Here is a 22,163-nt window from a genome sequence, read left to right as displayed (position 1 = left end):
CGAATAGGTATGTTAACTTGCCCCCTGACTCCAATTTCTTAGACCGTTGCTGAACTTCCAGAATCAGTTGCCGTGAATGAAAAAAGGAGCCGGTCCCGCACGGCCTCTGTCCATGCAAGAAGGCTGAAAATACAGGAGCAGGCGTACTGCAGTACAAGCTGAAGATTCTTCAAGTTCAAAGGATGCACCCAGAACGCTGACTCTGGCAGTGAGTGTTGGGTAAGATTTTGATATTTATGATCAATCTTCCTGACCTGTGCCCACCCCAGAACGTTTTGCTTGCACATGAATGTTTTCCCATGTCCCTAGGTCAAGGGGAATCTTCCCCTCCCCCCCCCTTTCACTTGACCTTTTAATGTCTCCCCATTGTGTGTGATTGGAGTTATAGTTTCCTATAACTTTTGGGCTTCCCTGTAATTTCTTTTTAATGTACTTCGGTGAACTGCTGTTCCCAAGGGGTAAGAGGGTTTTCCATCCCCTTTGCATTTTATATAGTGAGCCAGCACACCCCACCTTACGTGGATTGCTAGGGAGATGCAATGTATCCCCTTGCTTACTTACCTGCAGCATTTTTATTACTATTTCAAGTTTCCTTGAATGGCTGCTGGCAGTGGTTTTACCTTGGTGACTTTTGTCTTATTGCACGCTGTCAACATCAGCTGCAGTTGCATACAGGAGGAACACGTGGATGCCTTCTTTTTTGCCATTTAAGTATCCTTGTTCTTTCCTAGGTGGTCGTCTGCCATTCTAGGTGGGAACGAACTTGGTTGAAGTTTTGTCTTTGGTGAATATTTCCTTAGTGTTTCCTGCCTAGGCTCCAGGGAGAAGTCAGGATGCGAGGGAGGAGTCCAAAACCTGCAGCCTTGTGTCTTTCACACTGCCTGATAGGAACCAGTTCCCAATAGGGGGCTGGGAGACTGGCTGTCCTGATTGGACAGCCAGACAGCCCCTTTCTGTAAACTGCAGGGAGTGGCTGCAGAAGTTGTGCTGTAGTCGATGAATACTCCGATCCTGGACCTGCTGACAAGTCGACTACTAGAACCAAGTCCAAAGAGTAAGGCAGGAGTGCCTGCTGTGTAACCTGAGCCTGATGTAACCATTCCTTCCAAGTGATCTGGGGGTCCTGAACGCGTCCACTAGTCTCAGGAAGACCCGCATTTTGAGCTATCCCACGACATGCTGTAAACTGCCAATACCCTGGGACCTGGAGCCTGAGTGCAGTGTATGTCTTCCAAAGTCTGAATCCAGCTTAAACTTTGGTGGACTGCTGCTGGACCTCAGACACAATTAGTCTCTGGCATCCCCTCTCCAGAGTACAGGACGAGAGTGAAGAGAATCCGACCAGCAATATTAGTTCTTCATCTGGCTCCTGTAAAAGTGTGCCACATACACAGAGCTGCGACAGTCGGTCAAGAAAACTTTGCTGGACGCCTCCTCTGAGGCCTGCTGCTGCAAGTTCCCATCCAGTGTCCAGGTCTTTCATCTCCAGACCAAGAATCCAGGGTCCGGGTCCTTTGCGGCTGCATCCTGAAGGCATCCATTCAGAAGCTCTTTTCTCCTAAGGTACTGTGTTGACTTGGGCAATAATTACCTTAAGCCTTGTGTGAATCCTGTGAGGCTGAGTGGGCGATTGGTGTGGTTGGGAGTTGCCCCTACCACTTGCTGAGGCCTAATGTTGGAACACCTGTTGGGAGCATTCTAAGAAGTCCCGAAACACTTAACTAATTCTATAGTGAATACTTGTTTAAGAAGATCTCAAATGGAACTCTTGACTTTCCTGCAACTGAACCCTATCCTGACCTGGCTACAGCTGGCTCCTAGACCAGTAGGTCCCCTCTTCTGAGAAAACTCATGCAATAGACTAGGGAAGCACTATGGACTAGGGAAGGACTTTATAAGATGAGGATTCTGGCTTGAAAGTATACAAAGTGTAAAAGTACTTACTTGCTAAATAAGTTAGTGTGCTAAACCAGAGACTCTGAGGGAGGCGGTCATAATCCCGCGCCTCAAACCGGGCAAAACAGATCCGGACTGCGGATCCTATAGACCGCTATCGATGTTGAACCAGGATACCAAAATCCTCACTACGGTGATGGCAAATAGGTTGAGACCACTGATCGGTTGCCTAATACACCATGATCAAACGGGATATGTCTCCCAGCGGTGCATCTCCAACAATCTCAGAAGATTGCACCACATCATAGATCAGACCACGGACAGCACTCAAGAATTGGCGCTAGTCTCACTAGACACAGTCAAGGCTTTTGACTCAGTTAAGTGGCCATGGCTGCTGGCAGTCTTAGAGAAATTTGGAATGGGACCTGGGTACCTGCGATGGGTGAAATTAGTGTACAACGAACCAATCGCCAGAGTCCGGACGGGATCTATGGTTTCCGAGCGATGGATGCTAAGCAGAGGTACAAGACAGAGATGCCCCTGGTCCCTGATGCTATTTATCCTGGAGTTGGAACCAATAGCAGAATACCTCAGGTACTATTATGGGGAAGTGGGCATTAAGACGCATGGAGGGCAGCACTTGCTATCGCTGTATGCAGATGACCTGCTGCTGTATTTGCAATACCCGGAAGAAAATCTGCAATAAAAACTTGAGGTTCTTGAACGGTTTGCATAGTTGTCCCACGAAAATCTAGTATATTTCCTCTGGGCAGATATATAGGTGTGCCAAAATGCATGTTACCTCCGTTACAGATCGAGTGGGCAGTGGACACCTTTCGCTATTTGGGTATTGATCTATAACATAAAATAGAAGATGAACACGAAAACAACATGGTAAAGGCAGTGAAAGGAATCCAACGAAGTATGACATTTTGGACGAGTTGCCCCTGAATATTGCAAATGTCCTATATTTAATACCTAAACTATTTTTCTCCAACGTACACAGTATGTGCAGGGGGTTCATTTGGCACAATACCAGAAATAGGATGGCCCTTTGTAAATTACAGAACCCGCATGATAAGGCTGCCCAACTTTGAGGTGTATTATCTAGCGGGCCAGCTCCAGTATGTAGCGAGATGGTCATCTGATGACACCACCCCTGAGTCAAGGCTATTGAGGGCGGAATGCACACCTTACTTGCTAAACGAGTGGATGTGGGTGACAAACCCTCCAAAAGAGAATGGATTGGCACTGCTGGCCCTGGGCAGAAAGATCTGGCACAGAGCCTGCGCTGTAATGGGGAACCCGCTGCCATGCTCCCCAAAAATCCCCATTTGTAACACGAAGGGGCATAGACTAACCACTGAGGCGCACTATTCAAGAACACTGGGAACCAGTGGGAGTGACAACAGTGGGAGATGTGTGGTGGGATGGGGAAAAGACGTATTGATGGAGGACACGGGCTTACACAGTGAACAGTACATCACATACGCTAGGCTGATGAAGCGATTGATGAAGATGTGGTCAGAAACAGAACTGGCCCAACAGCCAGACGCAGCTATAGAAACTTTACAAGCGGTGTCCGAGGGAGGTCACGAAGTCTCCAGAATTTGAGATACTGATGTCCAAGGTGGGTAAAGAGGTGGTCCAGGTCCGGCAGGGTTGGGAAGAGGAGAGTGGGGAGACCATAGACGATGGACTATGGGGAAGGATGCAAGGATATCATAAAGTCTTGAGGAATGCTAGATTGCAGCAGATTCAGCTGTACATCACCCACAGAGCATACATGACCCCAAGGAAAATTGCCAAGTTCGCGAAGGCGGTTAAGCAACACTGCCCAAAATGCGGGGTAGAAAACACGGGGATGTTACACATGTTTTGGGCTTGCCCTGAAATCGCAAGATATTGGGAGGAGGTAGCAGGCCGACTGGCGGACAAAGGGATTAGACTGGTGGTGGACTCTTTGTGGGCATGTATGGTGGGGGGCTTCCCTAGACCGCGTAAACTTAAGCATGTGAGCAAGCTTAGAGACCTAACATACATTTTGGCTAAGCATAGGATTGCCATGGGATGGAAGGCACAGGAAAGACCCAACATGGAAACCTGGTGGAGGGACCTCCTAAAATGGGCTGATGCCGAACGGTGGTTTGGAGGCAGGTGGCTTGCAGAGGGGGTGAAGAGGAAGCGGGAACATTAAGAGTGGCAGCACTTGGTGGCATCTTTGACGAGTACGGAGCCTGAATTACTGGACACAGACAGCTCATCAGATGGTGATACAGGAGACAGTTGTGGACTAATATACTGTGGTTGTTGAACAAGGAATTGGGAGGCGGGTGGGGGTTGTAGTTTTTTATGCACCAGGTTGAGGTGCACTGTTTGTTGAAAACTAATGAAAAAAGATTTAAAACAAAAAGTTAGTGTGCTAACTGTATCTGTGAAATGAGTTACAAAGTGTCCTTAAGTTTATACTTGCCTTTCAGTTTCATTCTGCCCCTCTAAAAAGGATCAAAGTTATTTCACTAACTTTGAATGGTGTTCCCCCACCCCACCTTCTGAAAAGTAACAAGTATTGGTATTGTTGTAAGGGAGGGATTTGCTATGGGTTCTTTGTGTACCTATGCCAGGCCTGCCAAGTCTCCATCCAGCTTGCCCCAACTACCTGCCTGATACCCATGACAATGGCGCTAGTGCAGCTCGCGCCACGCGATAATAGCACGCAGGAAATGCACCGCCCCCAGAACGGAAAACAGTGGCCATTTTGGAAATCACAATCCATAAAAATTATCAGCCCCGGTTAGCCATCCAGATTAACTGAATCAAAAATGTCACAGGAGCATGCAAGGGGCAGGTCGGCCCAGGATCGGATCCGTAAACCAAAATGTACGCAGTTCGAGAACAATGTCCTTGTGGAGTAGGTGTTAAGCCATTCTGAGGAGCTGTATGTGGGCCAACAAAAAAAGCTCCAAGCGCTGCAACCACTTCTGGGGCGCCATCAGCAAGAAGGTGTCAGCGTTGACCCCCAAGGATGGGGAAGACTGCAGGAAGCGCTAGAATGACCTGCGGGTCCAGGTCAGGGGCATGCTAGCCCCACACCGGACAGATTGCATGGCAACCGGAGAGTATCACCACCACCAGAGCTCATGCCATGGGAAGCGAGATGCTTTTTACACACTTCCTACACCCGCAGGTGACTTAATTCACAAGGACAGTAAATGGCATTTATATATCACTAGTACACTTTGCAGATTCTGAGGTACCAGAAAGAAAAAGGTTAAACAGGTTCTCAGGGCATGAGAGTATACTTAAAACTTCCAATGAAGTCCAGACAAAACCTTTCCCAGCAATAAGTCTAAAATTGGTATCACCTCTGAGGGACAGCAAATACCAGTCAATGGGCTAGTCTGCAGGGACCCAGTACAGCCAAAGTCAATTGGAGCAGTCTATGGCACTGAGGCACTTTGTGGTTAAAGTCTTGCACAAAGGTGAGTTTTTGTAGAATCACTTGTAGGGTCACAAGCTGTTACACTTTGTTAGGCAGAAGTGCATGCAGTACCATCTGGGAACACTACACACAATTAGGACTACAGGTGTTAGCCAAACCAACCTTTGGTATAAGTCTGTACCACACAGTTTTTGGTAGCGAGCTGAGCAGCAATGCTCATCAAGAGTGAATATGAGCAGTACAAGCATTACACAGAGGACTTAGTGGTTCAAGTAGACACTTCTACTCAATGTTTCTTGGTAAAACACATGTTCATTTATTACACAATTTAGAAAACATTTCACTAGAAAGAGGCATCTTAATATTACATACCAATACACTTCAATACAAGATTTTGAGACAGTTTGAGCTCCCCCTGAAATAGGAGCCAAATGGCAGTTCAGTTACTTAGAAGTGAGCAAAAGGGACAAGGTAAGTAGAATAGATCGCATACTTGTTAGACAGTGCAAATAGTTTCAGTTCACCAGAAGAGTTCAATTCAAGTCAATAGGCCAGGCCAAAGTCAATGGGCTAGTGTTCTGGATAGGAAAGAGCAGTTCTTATATCAAACGGTAAAGTCTTTGCAAAAGTTCTCAGAAGTAGTTAGGTGCAAAAGGATACTTTGTCGGGTCACAAGCTGATTAGGCCTGCAAGTTGGGAAAGTTTCACGAACTTTCGCCGCAAGAGTGGCATTCTCTTAATCAGGTTGGCACAGTTCCTTAGTAGGAAGAAACCAATGCAGCTGAAGTCGTTGGTTCCTGCAGATCTCACTGTTCCGGAGCCTCTGTCGTGGGGACAAGAGGGAGGACGTCGGGGGGGGGGGGGGGGGGGGGATTGGGACTGCACTGCACGGGATCATCGAAAAAGCAAACAAGATGGTAACTTCAGTTCCGGTAGTTGTAGATTCAAGCGCAAGCTGGTGTCTCTCTCCCTGGTTAATCCTAACCAGCCTTGAGAATGGTATCCAGGTGGCATACGAGTTGATTGGTCCCACCCACTCAAAGGAAGAAGTCGTCCTTGAAGGGGCTTCTCTGTCGAGATGAACTTGGCAATTCGGACCTGCAGCAGGGCTTCACCGGGCAAACCAAAGGTCCAGGAGTTGTAGCAGCCGTGCTCTTCGGTTCTTTCGTTCCAGTGGTCGACTCTGCTTTCCAGTCCAAGAGACTCCCCTTTTAAACAGTTCTCTCCCTTTCATTCCAGCCTAGCTGTCACTCGACCGGGACCTGTTTAAACAAAGGGTTTTTCATCTTGAAAAACATGCTGTGATTTTTAGCTACCGGTGTTCGCGGTCGGGTAAAATCATGGTAGTTTGTTGTAAAACCACTGCCACCAGCCTTTTCCATAGGAAAGGGTAGCATTTGACTGCTACATGAGTATTTAGACACAGGTGATACTATGTAACCCCTCCAGCACTCCATTGCTGGGTCTAGGAATTTGGAAAGACTAGTAAAGTCAATTTCACTTTACATTCTCTGGGAAACCAGACTTCCCAAAGGTTTAAAATCCTTCTCTGGGATAAACTAAGACATCCCTTTGTCACTGCACTGAAGGTGCTGTGTAACACACATGAAACGATGATGCCTATGGAGTTATCTTAAAACTCCATAATCAATGAACACAAGTGTAAAACACACATCAAAATACATGAGTGGGGAAAGAAAGGCTCAGACTCTTTCCAGGTAAAAAAATCAGGTCCTCAAATTCCAGCAAAGTTGCAGGGGGTCTCTAAGGTGAAGGGAATTAGCACATTTATGAGAATTCTCCCTAACGCACTTGTGGAAAGCAGAGTTGAAATCTACTCTTAACAAAAGTAGCCACTGCAAGTCTCAACTGAGAAGAGCAAAGCTAAAGTCACTGAGGCAAGTACCCCAAGTCTGAACAATACCTCTGGTTTAAAGAGTGGTCCATCTGGATTCTGTCCTGCTTCAGCAATGCAGATCCTTGGTTCCTGAACCTGTCGTGGGGACAAGAGGGAGAATGTCTGGAGGACTCCTCTGGCAGCAATTTGGAGGTAGTCTGCAGCTACGGGCTTTTCTCGGATCAGCGGCACTTCACGGTTTCAACGCGCGGTAAACGGCACCACTGTGGATCTTGTATACCGGTTGGGCTTCCTTCAATCCTTGAGTCCAGCATTCTGGTGAGGGGACTCGAGCTCTGGTCGTCCTCCTTCTGGAAGGTCTTTAAGAGACTCCTGGAGTTTCTGGCCAGGTTGTAGATGTTGCACTAGACTACAGTTTTCTCGACCCCTGACACTCGGTTCCTGCAGCAGCAAAGTAGTACAGCCAGTCAGGGAAGATGGTCCAGTGGAGTTTGTCTCGGTTAGTTGGTCCCACTAACCCATGGGTAGAAGTCGTCCCTTCCGGAGCTTCTCTTGTCAATCAGAAAAAGGAGTTTCAGCACAGCATCAGGGCTTCACCGGCAATTCAAAGTTCTGGGAGGATGCAGCAAGCTTCATTCCCTGTTTCTTGGAGTTCTTCCCCAGTGGTCTACTCTGCTCTAGTCCCAAAACCCTTGCCTTTTTTAAGTAAGTTTCTCCCATTCATGCAGAGCCTGTGCTGTCAAACAGAAGGGTGTCTGTCCTCAAAGGACAGCCAATCAGGACTGGGTGCATTCAGACATTCCTAAAGATGGACCGGATTTTCGGGAACCTCCTCACTTTCCGCCCTTCCAGACACACTGGAGCCAGAGGCGGGTTTCAGGACTGAAGCCCGCCAAAAGCAAAACTAACAAAGGGCTCAAACCTGGCTTGGCGCGCAGAGTAAAACCCAAGAAATACCTCACAAACAGAAAATGGTGAAAAAAGGACCAGGGCCATTTTGACAAAATGGTCACCCATGGGTGCTATACTGAAGCTGAAGATTCAGCCTGTGGTAGAAAAGTGCAATAGTAGGAAAATTAAACCACTGCCACCAGCCATTTAAAGTAGTGAGGGCGACATAAAAATGTTAAATGAGTATGTAGGATAAGGATCTACTAGTTGATTTGGATTGTTTCCACTGTTTTTGGAGTCCGACAAGCGTTTAAAGACCGCTTATTTAAAAATGGGTGTTAATTAAATAATGTTTAACTTGGATTCTTGTATTTACAAATTTCATTTGTATAGGTCTACAGCTCACATCTACCCCTCTTGAGATGGTCATGGCTGCTAAATCACACTAACAACTTGTAGTACAGACCTATACCAAAAGGTGGATTACCTAACAGCAAGCAGATAAGTGTTATGTAGTCTCACACAGTGTGACAGCATCATTTCTTAGCTAACGGATGATGCATAGGTGATGACGGTGCCTCCTATTGCCATGCACTGCTTCCTGTGGAAATGCCCCCCCTTTTTTTTTTACTTGTGCTTAAACATGTATTTATATCTGGCTTTGTACTCGCCCACTATCCATGGCTATTGTCCCCCCCTGCCTCTCCATGTAGGCTGGCAGTGTGCTGTTGCATAGCACCATGGAGTTGGGGGTGGATCCAGGGTAGCGGGCACAGCAGTGGCTGATGTTTAGGTCAGGCCCACAGATCATCTGCACATTCAATGAATGATGGTGCTTGCAGTTCTGAAAGACTGCCTCATGGTCCTGGGGCGCAACCAATGCAACCTGGGTGCAGTCGATGGCTGCAATGATGTTGGGCGCTTGTGCGATGCCATAGAAGCGTGCCTTGAGGTCATTTACCTGGGCTTGGGTGGTGGGCAGTGCCATGTGCAGGTTGACATTGCACAGCAAGGCATTCAGCACCTGGCCTAGGACTGCACTGAATGTTGACTGGGCCATGCCATGCATCATGGCCAGAGTGCTGGAAGGTGCGGACCAGTGGTGGTACTGGTGTGCAGCTGGCTATCCTGCTCCCAATGTCATTTCGTTACCAGCAGCTCAGTGATGGTCGCCTGATCCAGCCGGTACTCTGTTACTATCTGGGTATCACTAAGCCCAGGGTGATGGCCTGACCCTGGGGATGGGTGCATTTCTTGCTTGGCCTGGTCTCCTCATCCTCCCTCCACACCCCCCCCACCCCACCCCACCCCCGTGGCCTTCCCTGGTTGTCCAGCATCTGTAGCTCCAGGTGCTACATGTGGAACTGCATGTCAAAGCTCCCAGCAGAGAATGGCAGCATGGTGTTGAAAACTGCTTGGGGCCTGGGTGGGTCTTTTGTAGCCCTCTGGTGTGCATAGTATGCACTTGTGGCTTTATTCCTGGTACCTGGGTTCATTTGGCACCGGGTCCGATAGCACTACGAGTAGAGTGCTCACTTTGACATCGTGCAGAGCCTGCTGACGCAGGTTCTGATCCTGGCAGGGCCAAACTCAGCCTTTCATCCTTCCGAGGTCGATAAATGAGCACCACACACCTTGGGTAATAAGTACCGCTCGGATACCGCAGGGTTTGTAGCGCTGTATAAATCCTAAATTATTATTTACCTCCAGCTGAGGGTAATTCCAGCTGTATTATCAATGGTTTTTGGGCGGTAATACCGCTGGAAATGGGCGTTGTGGTCTTTGATAATGGCTGTTGGCGGTTTTAAGCCAGCTGTAATAACATTGGCTGTGATACTGCCAGCTGTATTAATGCTGGTCCCTTTTGGTGCTCATTTTGAAGGGTCGTGATAGGGCCAAGCAGTATTCCAGGTGATGATACTGTTAAAGCAGCATTTAAAGGCTACCGCCCAACTCGTGTTGTCCAATGAGTGTAAAGCTTACCAAAAGGGTTTTACCAAACGTGAAATACATTGACCCAAAGTGTACCATTGGGGTTTGCTTTCCCTGATATGCTTTATACAGATGTAAAACAGTCTTAGGGTTTATACTTAACTATAAGTAGCTGGATGCTCCATTAAAATGTCTACAAGTCATTTTACTGTAACAAGTGGTGGTGACAGCCACTACTAGTTAAACAGTGGAAATGTCATTAGTCATTGTACTGTAACAATTGTGGGCTTGAGCCACTACTAAAGTAGTCACTTGAAATGTAACGAGTATTGGTACTGTTTTATTATTCTTAACTGAATAAGTGTAAATGCTTACCAATAGGGTTTACCTACCGTGAATAACAGATCGTCAGTCACTTTTTTTTAAAAAAAAAATTTCAAACATTTTATTTTAAGGGTTTACAAGAGGATATACAGACATCAAATACATGTTGTGTAGTAGTTTAGTATTGTGCGATATTACTTGGTAGTCATTTGAAATGTGTTTTCTGGGCTTATAATAAATGTTACTTTTATAACTAAGTGTAATGTGGTAATCAGCCCCGAGGCGGCGGACCAATACCGCCAAAGGTAATGCCCCCGGGGCCTATAGTTACAGGCCAGAGCGTAGCAAGGTCCTTAAAAAGACCGCAGGGGCATTACGGCAGGCGGTATTGGCCCACCGTCCAGGGTCTTATTGCCATTAGTACCCCGGCCCATTAGATCGGGGTACTAATAGCATTTTTTTTGTTCCAAAACGCTGCTTCGTTTTGGAACAGAAACAAGTCAAATAAAATGGCCGCCGGGAAGGGAAAACTTCCCTTTCCATGGCGGCCATCGGAAGCAGACGTGCTAGGAACAGAAGTGTACCCAGTGTGTTTGCTCCCGAGAAAAGAAGTAAAATGAAGGTAAGTGGGGTTGGGAGGGTGGGGAGGGGATAGTTGGCTGGGGAGGGGGGTGGAGGAAAGAAAAAAAACATACCAGAGTCCCCGGCAGGGGACGAAGGCAGCCTTCAGCCGTGGCGAGGCTCGGAGCAGGGATTGCCCCATTTCGAGCCTTGTCATTGACTAAAGGGCTGCCACTCCCCCACTGGGAACAAACGCAGGTACATGCGTTCATCCACAAGATTACACTGTGGTATGGCTCGTAAACAAGCCAATCGCATTAAGTGTATCCCGTGGATGCACGTACGCCGGGTACTGATGCTTGGTGTTTCACTGTGACTCATTCTGGACCCCTTCCCCACTCACCTCTCGATTTAGGCATGCGCTTTGTCCATGCTACTTTGATTTGGCTAAACTCCCAGAAGTGGCTCCCTTTTTGCAATAAGGGTGGCCTTATAAACATCTATCGACCAGCCCAGGATTTAGAAATCCATTTTACTTTTTTTCTTTTTTTTTTTTTTTTTTTTTTGGTCCCAAGGCAGGTGGAAGCGAATTGCTTGAAACGACCAAGGCTGGCCAAGCAGTCCAACCCTAGACAGACCAAGTGCGCCAAATCGATCCCATGGTAGAAATCCATTTTAACAATCTCAAAAATGTTAATCACACTGCTGCCACCAGCTTGTCTTGGGCACATCAAAGTAACCGAAAAGCCATTAGGTAAACAGTTGGAAGCATACCAAGTAGCCTAACTGCACTTCACTGTAAGGTGATGTGTGCAATTGTTCAGATACAATAATTCATAGTCCGTCTCAGTACTGACCGTCTTGGGGACTCTTCAGTTTTCCCATAAGAATGAGCAAAACCTGCAAGGGAAGTAAAGCAGAAGACGTTACTGCCCTCAATCAGAACAGGGTACACAAATTAGCAAAAAGACTGGGTAGGGTCCCATAGGAATCTGTGGAGGGAAAGGTGTAAAAAGAAATTCTTTCCTAACGAACACTGATGGTGCCCTTTAATAAGTAACGGAATCATTAGCAACAATGATGGCTCTTAACAGAGAAATGCAGTGGTTGTTGGGCAATAATGTTTTAAATCATGCACAGAATGCTAGCAGCAGTGTACTTTTCCACAACATCAAGCTGCTGTGAAGATTAAGTCTTTCGAAATTACCGACTGAAAAGTGACTCCCCTCACATCTGCGCTAATTCCTAACAGAGTGGCACGGGGAAGGTGCCGTCTGGTTCAGTGCAGCAGACGGGACACTAATCACTAAAGTTCAGTCAAGGAAAAGTCAAATGAAGCAGTGTCGCTCAGTTTTGATTTAATTGTCTCTATGCAACCTTCTTGTATGTCCAATTGATGCACTGTTTGTCTTCTGGTTATGCTGCAATACAGTAGATAGCTTTTTATGTGTGGACTTCAAGAAATCATTTATTTTTGCTATTAACTTTTATTTGGGCTCCATGTTATTTTATGTACGACATATGTATTTGTTGTTTCCCTCTCAATTTAGTGGACCTTAGTTCTAATTCCGCTCTGATCCATCCTAATGAGACAAATATCAGCATTTGTTATTTTGTCTTGTAGCACGCACCGTTACCATTGGTATAGTCTCCTGGCGCTCACGTGGCTCTGCAAAAAAGAGGGTGGGGTGGGTTAGTGAAGGAAGTGATGGGCTAGCTCCAGAACCAGAAGAAACTTGTGTCTGCATGTTGATTTGATTGCGTGCACTGGCTTGTATCCCTAAGATGAAGGCCCAGTTTCTGAGATGGTTTGTTTGTGAATGTTAGTTATGTAGGGTGTATGTGTGTAGCTTGGCTAGCGCATAGGGCGTGTGTAGTATTTGGGAGGTATTTTGAAAGGAAGCAAGAGCAGGGTGGTTAGTACATTGGCTACTCTCAAAATTCGTCCAAGTATGTACCCAAGGAGCATGACCAGGTTTAACACAGTGGCTATCACCCACAGAGTAATGGACAATACAAGTGGCAGGGTTTTACTGGAGCACACTAATGACTCTGCTCCCCGCCTGTACCACCATACCCGAGTTGTAGCTGTTGGGTGTTCCATCAGGCATCCACGGGCGATGGGAGCTTCCCTTGGAGGACCTCCGAAATGCAGCTGTTCCGGTCATGTGAGGGGACACAAACCAATGAGAACCAAATGCAGTGTGGGGAGGGAGGGACAGGGAATGGATGAATGTGGATGGGAAAAGGTAGAGAGCAAGCGGTTCCATGTGTTAATATCACGGCAAAAATTTCACCATACAAGAATGGCGCCTTTTTTTTATTTGCGGCAATATTACCGTATGGAACCTGCTGGGGACACCACTGCTCCATAAATTATCCCCATAAATGTCGCCTATGCCGTTTCCTGACGACCATATGTTTGGCGACATTATTTATGAGGATATTACCCGATACCAGGAAAGCACTCTGAGAAGGCTGCCAGGACAAAGGCAGAGGGACACCTGACTGCCTTAGCCAATTGCCATTGGGTTGGTGGGGGAAGGAAGAAATCAAGAAACAAAACTACAGCACAAAGTCCGGGAACCCTACTTGCAGATCAGCACAAAATACAGATTTCAAATCATAGTAAAACACAGAAAAGCCCCTCTAAATACCACCAACCGAGCCATAAAACGTATTGGAAATCCAAGTTAAACCCACTCCAATCCTCCAAAAAGCACCAACCAGCCCCTAACACCTCTTAACCAGTGTTTCTTATGCAAGATGCCTCATTTCAAGAAGCATTGTTTTTGTCATCGTCCCTCCATAGTATTTACATTTTCCCAGAATTTAATGCACCCTAACTCACAACCATATAGTATGAATGATGCCATTTTTGTTAGACCTTTCTATTAATGGTTGTAGACTGAAGCCTGCATGTGTTCTCATTAGTTTTTTTTGGGACTCTGCTTTAATGGGTTTTTAGAGAACCTTCTAATAAATGAAGCTATTCAGCGTTAATTTAAGGAAAGGATGAGATGACTATGAACTAGGATTACGGTCTCCTTGACTTGCCTACCGCATGAGTCTATCACAGCACCCAGCCACTAACCAGTTCTCTGTGGTTTGCTATCAGGGACTTGGCCACCCCTCCCTACCTCTGTTATGGCTAAAATGCACAAACGCATTCTAAAAATCCTCCCTTCAATTCTCATACCCTGGACATTGGTCCGACAGCACTTTTGAGGGAATACCAATGGCATTAGGCACTATACAAATGCCATATAACCGAACATTAGAATGCATTTTTACTTTGCACAAATGTAAGTTGCTACAAAATTCTAGGTTTGTGGCTTGTAAAGTTTTGTGAATTTTCAACTTGTTGAAAGTTTACAGTCAGACTTGTGTGCTAAATACATTGAATCGAATGTCATTTTGCTTAGGCGTTTTAGTTGTAATGTTCCTCTTCTGTTGACTTTCTCTTGTGCAGGAATACAGCATTGTGATTGAAAAGCTCTCAAATGGCAAATGGATCCCCTTTGACGGTGATGACATTCAGCTGGAATTTGTGCGCATCGATCCATTTGTGAGAACATTCCTGAAGAAAAATGGTGGGTCAGCAAACTTCCTGCTTTCATTTTAGTTTTGAGAACTTCACCAAGATGTTCACTCCCCTCTAAACTGCACATATCCTCCCAGTTATTTGAACGTGCATATCTGCACATTCACCAGCAAGTACATTTTCTCAGATTTGTAATCTGTTGGAATAATTTCTGTCAGGTTTGATCTCAGAACACGAATTGGTTTTTAATTTGTAAATTAATATTTTGAACAAGTCACCATCACAAGTTTGAAAATTCTCACTGAGGGGAACACCCCCTATCCTTAACTTTTGCAGGCACTTGGCTATGAATTCCCAGAACACTTGTTTTCAGGGAAAGCTCCTCCCAGTTTTATCCACTCTAAATTGATTTGGGATTACTGCCCAGGTTTTAGATTAGAATTTTCTTATGTATGAAGTCTTTCCACTGTTTTGGGGGTCTTTTAGCTCCCTAATGCTTGATCAATTTATAATTTGTGTTGCTTCAACACATGTTTAATCTAATGTAATGCTGCCTGTCATCTTGGGTCATGCCACCTTTCTTCAAATTATGCTTAGTTTAATGTAAAGATGTAATTTGCAGATGGGCACGCTTGATGGCACTCCGGTACCATAATGATACTAAAGGCACTTGGGGGAGAGACACTTTATTATTTTCCATCTTTTATTAGAATAAGTATTATTTTTAAAGCCCTAGATGAGTTGCTTTGCTAGAGAAGGCGGATATGCACTTCCTTACTCCCTGGTTAAAACGTATATTTTTGCTGATCCTGCTGGAGTGGGTATTACTTTCGAGCCTCTTGCTGCACAGCTAGGACAAACTTCAACACCTGATATTGCACTACTGAAGAGCTGATCTCTGTGCTGAAGAACATGCCATTTTTAAAGCTGGCACTGGGATACCAGTCAGATCTGGTTGGTGGCTTTTAGAAAATGTTTTTGCCGCAAGGAACCAATCGCTGCTGGCGGGCTTGAAACCAAGATCCTTAGTCCCAGCAAAATATTTTCCTCCCATTAGGTTTCAGAACTGTAGAGTGGTTGGGTCTTATGTCCCCCAAGCCTCCACCGACACACAGCTTTGAATATTTTGTGTGTGCTACTTTTAGTTACTCAGCTGTCTGTTTATTGAGAGGTTGGGATCTGCAGGAAGGATAAAAAAGCGGATCATTTGCTGTCCGTCTTACAGTATAGAATAGTTGGGTCTGGAGGTGAAGAGTTGATATAAGAAAATAGTGGGGAGTAGAATATGTATACTGGTGACCGCATCCAGAGCTCTAAAGTACATTCAGAATCTGTAACCAGAGGTACCTGCAGGGGCCCTCTACCAACTTCTGTAGTACAGACCTATACAAAAAGGTGAGTTACCCAATACCAAGCAGATAAGTTTTGTGTAGTCTCACACAGTGTACCTGCATCAATTCTTACCAAGCAGGCCCAAAAAAAGACCTAACTATTCTATGCCCATCTCAAGAGGGGTAAATGTGAGCTGTAGACCTGTACAAATGAAATCCATAAATACAAGTATTCAAGTAACACACTCAAGGTTTCTGTTATAAATATTATTTAACACCATTTTTTTAATAAGCATTCTTTAAACGCTTGTCAGACTCCAAAAACAGTGGAAACACAAATGTTTGAGTTTGTTAGAAAATCACTTGTAGGTCACAAGCTGTTAAGCCGGTGAAAAGAGGGTTGGAATCAGTTCTAAAAGTAAGCCACTGCAATTCCCAACTGAGAAAATCAAGGCTAAAAGACAATTAAGTACCCAAAGTCTAAACAGTACCTCTAGTTTAAAGAAGTGTTCCAGCTGGATTCTGTCTTGCTGCAAAGGTGCAGACTCAGTGTTCCTGAGCCTCAGTCGTGGGGACAAGGACGTCTAGAGGGCTCATGCAGTGATACTTGGGAGGTCGACAGCTACAGGCTCTCTTGGTTCAGGAGTACTTTTCGGTTTCAGCGCTGAGTAAATCGCACCGTCACAAATATGTTACCGGTTGGGCATCCTTCCCGCCTTGGGTCCTGCACTCTGGTGAGTGGGACTCAAGCTCTCGCTGCCCTGCTTCTGTAGGGTCCTTAGACTCCTGAAGCTTCTGGCTGGATTTCAGACATTCGACTCAACTACCGATTACTCGACCCCTGGCACTCGGTTCTTGCAGCAATGAAGAAGTACAGCCAGTCGGGGAAGATGGTCTAGTGGAGTTCGTCTCAGGGTTAGTTGGTTCCACTAACCCAAGGGGAGAAGCCATCCCTTCCGGAGCTTCTGTCACATTGAAAGCAGTTTCAGCACAGCAGCAGGGCTTCACCGGGCAATTCAAATGTCCAGGAGGATGCAGCAAGCTTCGTTCAGTTTCTTCATCGGGTCTTTCTCCGAGTGGTCGACCCTGTCTCTAGTCCCAAAACCCTCGCCTTTTTAGCAGGTCTCTCCCATTCATGCACAGCTTAAGCTGTCAATCACACAGCACGGTGGCTATCCTGAAAGGACAGCTAGCCAATCAGGACTGGTTGCATTCATGCATTCCTAGAGACAAAGGCCAAGAGTTTCGGGAACCTCCCTCACATCCTGCCTTTCCAGACACTTTGGCGCCAGAGGGACCCTTCAGGGCTCAAAAAAAGACTGAGCCATTTTGACCAATTGGTCACCCGTGGGTGCTGTACTGCAGCTGAGGGTTCAGCCTGTGGTAGAAAAGCACAATGGTAGGAAAAAGTAAACCACTACCACCAGCCATTTAACGTAGTGAGGGGGAACGTAAAAATGTTACATGAGAATGTAGGATAACGGGCTACTAGGTTACCCCCAGCACTCCACATAAGATGGTGTGTGCTGGACCTATAAAGAGAAAACGTAAATAAAGTCAATTTCACAGTTCACACAAGAAAAGGTATTTAAACCTTATGAGAAATCTAAAGTATTTCTGCGACACTGCACTGAAGGTGATGCGTGTCACCATACAAAAAGTAGATGCCTATGGAGTTTGTCACTCCAAAAAGAGTAGAAACATAATCCAAATCAGGTCAAAACACAGTGGGAGAAAAGTCTCTTAATCCAGGGTTAAAATTAAAAAGGTCCTAAAGTCCAGAAAAAGAGCTGGGGGTCTCTAAGGTTGAAGGGAATTGGGACAGAAATGAGAATTCCACCTAACGGGCTCACTAAGTGGTTCTATCAAACTTGAGGGTTCTAAAGTTTCCCCATCAGACCACCTTCCTCTGGAGGACAGCTGAGTGAACCAATTGCAATTTACCTCACTTTCCTTCCACTGGGTCTGACCACTGCTAAACATAGACGCGTCCTGAGCCAGGCACAACTCCGAGGAGCCAACGTTGGTGCTAATGTTAAATAAGGCTTCAGTGACTGACTTGGCAGTTATTCTCTGTGGGGTGGCATCAGGACACATGGGCCTGTGATCAGCAACCGCCATTTCCATCCTATTGCCTGAGGGTTTACAGAGTCAAGGCACTAACTAAGTAGGCCTCGTCTCTACCCCTGATGGGGTCCACTCATAGAAGTGGATCCTGGAGTATCTGAATACCTGTGTCACTTCGTCAGCATTTTGACATAAGTGAAACCCGTACAATTGGTTTCTCCTGGGACCCCAGACCAGCTGGACCAGCAAGAATGCATGTGAGGCCACTCCTGAGTTATCCTGTCATCAGGATGAATTCCAAGGGGAATCTTGTGCACAAACTGTAAGGGTAAGGGCCACACATACCGAGCAACCACCAACTGCTCATGGTGTCCTCTGATGGGCTTACTCAGTAACCCACCTTCCTTTTGCTTCCCTAGAGGCTCACCATCCAACTGGAAGCAGGCCTTTCTCCACAAGCCTAGTGAAGATGTTTTATTTTTGCTGGTAGCTTGGGAGTCCCATAGGATCCAAGATTTTCAATCGGTCCCTCTTCTTGGCCTGGTTCATGGACTTGGCCAATTACCTCAACAGAAGTTGAAGATGGGGTAGGGGAATACTACTTTCCGTCCCTCTGTCTCGGACCTCTCTAGCCTTGGGTTTCCCCTTTGGCTTAAGCTTTCCCTTGTACATTGCTACGGCAGCCTGGTCCTGAGACCTAGTTCTTGAAGGGCCTGTAGAGTGTCTCAGGACTTCATTCTTCAAGACTGATATCACCCAGGCTTCTTCTAGGAACTACTCGCCGATCATTGACAGATGCCCTGACCATTTCACTACTCCTCGCCTCTGAAGCACTCTCTTGTGCACCCTCTTCTCAAGAAACCCACAGCTGATCCTTCATGCCTGGCAAACTATTGCCCGATCTCAATCACTCCTTTCTTGGGCAAACACCTGGAAAAGCTGGCCCTCTCGCATCTTAACCTTCACTCCCAATTCTGCTGTCTCACTACCATCAGTCTGGCTTTAGAGCTGCCAGTAACACGGAACCTGCTCTCCTGAACATCTGTGAACCTCTCCAACCTTGATTCTAACATCCCTTCTGTCCTCCTGCTCTCTTCTGCCTTCGACACAGTCAACCATACCATCCTGCTCAACCGTCTGTGACAACCTGGGCATCACTGATCAGACTCTGGCCTGGCTGACTTCTTTCCTCTCTGATCGCCCTCCCAGGTCCAACTTGAGTCGTTCTTTCCTCCATCTCCCTCTCTACCTGTGATGTTTCCCCAGGGCATCTAACCTCTCACCCTGGCTTTTCAACCAATACCTGGCAACTCTCGCCTATCGCATTGCTGTTATCTGTTCCAACTTTCAGTGCTATATGGATGACGCAACTCATTTTCAAGCTTCCCTCGGCCACCTCTTCTCCTTCGCTCATATCCGATTGCCTGTCTGCTATTCAGGAGTGGTGTGCCGCTAACCATCTCTGCCTTAATGCCAGCAAGACAGATCATCCTCATAGTCACACCGGCACCCTCCTTTCCTGTCACTCTCTAGCCGGCCTCCCTTGGCCGCCATCCTACCCCCACCTGCAAGGCTACCCACATCTCCGCCCACATCTCTCCAAAAAGTCCAGCTGCACCTCCTCAGAGGTATTCTGCCTTTCCTCTTTCCCGCAGAAGCTCACTGTCTCTCGAGCCCTGGTTCTCTCCAGGTTGGATTACTGCAACAACCTCTTTCTAAATCTACCTGCTCCTACTCTCTGCCCTTTGCAACTCAAACAGAACAGGACTGCAAGACTTGTTCTTGGCTTGAAGCACTGGGATCGTATCTCTCCAGCCCTGAAATCTCTTCACTGGCTGCAAGGACTAAATGCAATACCCTTTGCTTTCTGGGGCCTGGGTCCAAAATAACTTCAACTCTCCTCCGTAAATACCTTCCCTCTCTAGCTCTTTGCTCCTCCAACTCCCTCGGCGTTAGTCGTTTCTCAAAAAAATGAGCTGGGTGTAGATCTGTCTTTGGCTGGGTCCTCATCCTGGAACAGCCTCCCTGCCAATCTGCAACTTGAGGAGAGCCATCTCTGGTTCCGGAGACACCTCAAGACCTTCCCCTTTGCTTCTGCCTCTTCTCCTCGTCTCCCCTTCTGATCTGTTCTGTTTCGGCATTGTGCACCTGGTTACCCTGATTTCGGGCCCAGGTACTTGTCCACCCCACCCTGCCACGCACCCGCACTGCCTCCGGTAACCCCTGCAATTGGGTCTGTACCTGTAACCCTGCAGTCCCCCCCCCCCCCCCCCCCCCCCCCCCGCTCCTTCATCCTTTCTTTCTGCACTTATCAGACACCCTTTGTCTGTGCTTTAAACCCAGCACTGGCCTCTTTTTGGCTGCACTACCTATTGTTTTTTTTTATTCCTTTGCTCAGCACTTTCAACTTCTCTCCTGCAATTTGCCTCTTCCCTCTCCCCTGCACTTGCACGTTCTCAATGTCACTGGGCCTAGTAAGATTGCTGTTTTTGTTGTCCCTTGTTCCCCTCCCTTGCCTCGTCACTCTCTGAAACACGTGTATGAGCGAAATACAAATAAAATATCAATGCTCAATACTCAAAGCACTGATGGACAATTCTGGGATGTTGAGAGGGCCGCTCAGCCAGCTGAGTATGCCCCACAGGATCTCCTGGCAGGAGCCTGTGGGTTTACCACACTGCAAGCTCCTTCAGTAAGACTGGGCCCAGTGCTCCTTCCTATCAGTAGAGGTACTTACACCTGCTACCCGAACACTATCCTCAGAGGAAAAGTAACTTTGGAAAAGAACAGGTAAGGGAGCAGAAGCTCCAGCATTGCTAGGTTCAAGGAAAACTAAGACTACTTCAGATTCTTAACCTGTGGGGAAGGATACCCCTGTAAGAATCTCTTCCTCATGAGAACGCCACACTTGGAGTGGACTTCTCAAGGTCTTTCCCATACATTTGGGGTCCCCCTTCATATGGTCACTTGCTCCACAAGTAGAACAAGATCCACTGGACCTTGACACATGGAGGCTTACAGTAACCGCTCTCATGCTTGGGATGGTTAATACTAACCTTAATCTTGTGACTTACCCTTACACTTTCTGTGGGCCTTCTGGGATGAAGTTTTATCAGTCCTCCAGCATGGGGTCTGGCATGGCTTCACATGCTCATGAATATTCCCAGTCGTCGGCTGGGAATCCTCCGTAAAGAAAAATCAGTTTCTGTTTCATTTCTGAACTCTTTCTTCTAACAACCAATCACTGGGCTCTGGGTCATACTGCCCCCAGCCAATGACTGCCTCTACCTAAGCCCCTCCTCTGGCAGCCATCTTCATATTTTTACCGCACGTTAAAGTGTTGGGAGAACTCCTGCTATAGCTCTCGAGGTTTTACTGCGTTTTTGTGTTTATTATTTTTTTTTCTAAGAGTTTAATCTATTTTCCGGTCATTCGAGCCTCAAGCTCCATCGATCCATCATCCGACTAACGGGGACGTCTTTTTTTTTTTTCTGAACTTTCTACACCCCTCAAGGGGGATTTTCATCGATTTCCCTTCTTGGAGGATTCCAGAAGATTGTTTGAGACCACCCCACGTGGACATGGCTGAAGATAACAGACTCAACGCCTCTGTTCAGGATCTGCCCTGGATGAGGTCTACAGAACTTTTTCCTGGACGATGGGCACTCTGTGCCTTTACTGCCTACATTCCGAACAAGCGCACGTGGAGGAGACCTGTGCGTTCTGCAAGGGTATGGTGCCCCGCACCATGAAGGACCGTCGCAAGCGGCTCTTCGGGTGGCTTCAGATGATACCTGCTGCGGGTGAGCCCCGAGCCTCGCCCAGCAAGAGGAAATCTGAGCGGTCTTCTAAGACCTTTGAGGGCGCTCCGGCGACGGGGGCTCAACGTAAGGCAAAGCACTGCGGCCACCAGCAGCGCGGTTGGGATGGGCTCCTCAGCGGCCAGGCACAGAACAGCATCCCCACCACCTTCAAGCGTGGGGCAACGCTCCGGGTCGGCTGACGAAGAGGAAGCCGGACCATCCGGGTAAACTTCTGGGGAAGTACCAGTCGGTTTCGATGGAGAAAGCCAAGGGGGAGCGGGACGCTGACCCCCACCCCCCCCCTCCCCCACCCTCCCCTCCGTATTGGTGAAGGCCTCAAGCACATCAAAGATCGTGAAGGCCCAGGTTCACCATGCAAAATCTTCCCCTGAAAGAGTGGTGGCGTCCCTAGCGAAGGCCGTGGATGTGGGTTCGCAGGAGGCAGCCCTTAAGACGAGAGTTTCCCTGCCTGCGTGGAGGGTTCGTCTTTTCTACCCATCGAAGACACCAGTGA

The 22,163-nt window shown here is 47.0% G+C and overlaps 1 protein-coding gene across 1 annotated transcript in view; it reads left to right on the top strand.

Annotated features, from left to right (window-relative positions):
- The window catches only part of DDOST (dolichyl-diphosphooligosaccharide--protein glycosyltransferase non-catalytic subunit), a 320,262-nt gene that overhangs the window by 232,075 nt on the left and 66,024 nt on the right, over nucleotides 1–22,163 (top strand). The window contains exon 9 of the mRNA XM_069610325.1: nucleotides 14,377–14,497. Coding sequence (XP_069466426.1) covers nucleotides 14,377–14,497 — 121 coding nt within the window. The remainder of the gene's footprint in view (nucleotides 1–14,376; nucleotides 14,498–22,163) is intronic.

This window comes from Ambystoma mexicanum, chromosome 8 (assembly GCF_040938575.1).
Source record: "Ambystoma mexicanum isolate Mex_15411 chromosome 8, UKY_AmexF1_1, whole genome shotgun sequence".
NCBI classification, from domain to species: domain Eukaryota; kingdom Metazoa; phylum Chordata; class Amphibia; order Caudata; family Ambystomatidae; genus Ambystoma; species Ambystoma mexicanum.
The sequence above is the reverse complement of the archived record's forward strand: the minus strand, read 5'-3'. Positions and strand labels throughout refer to the sequence as shown.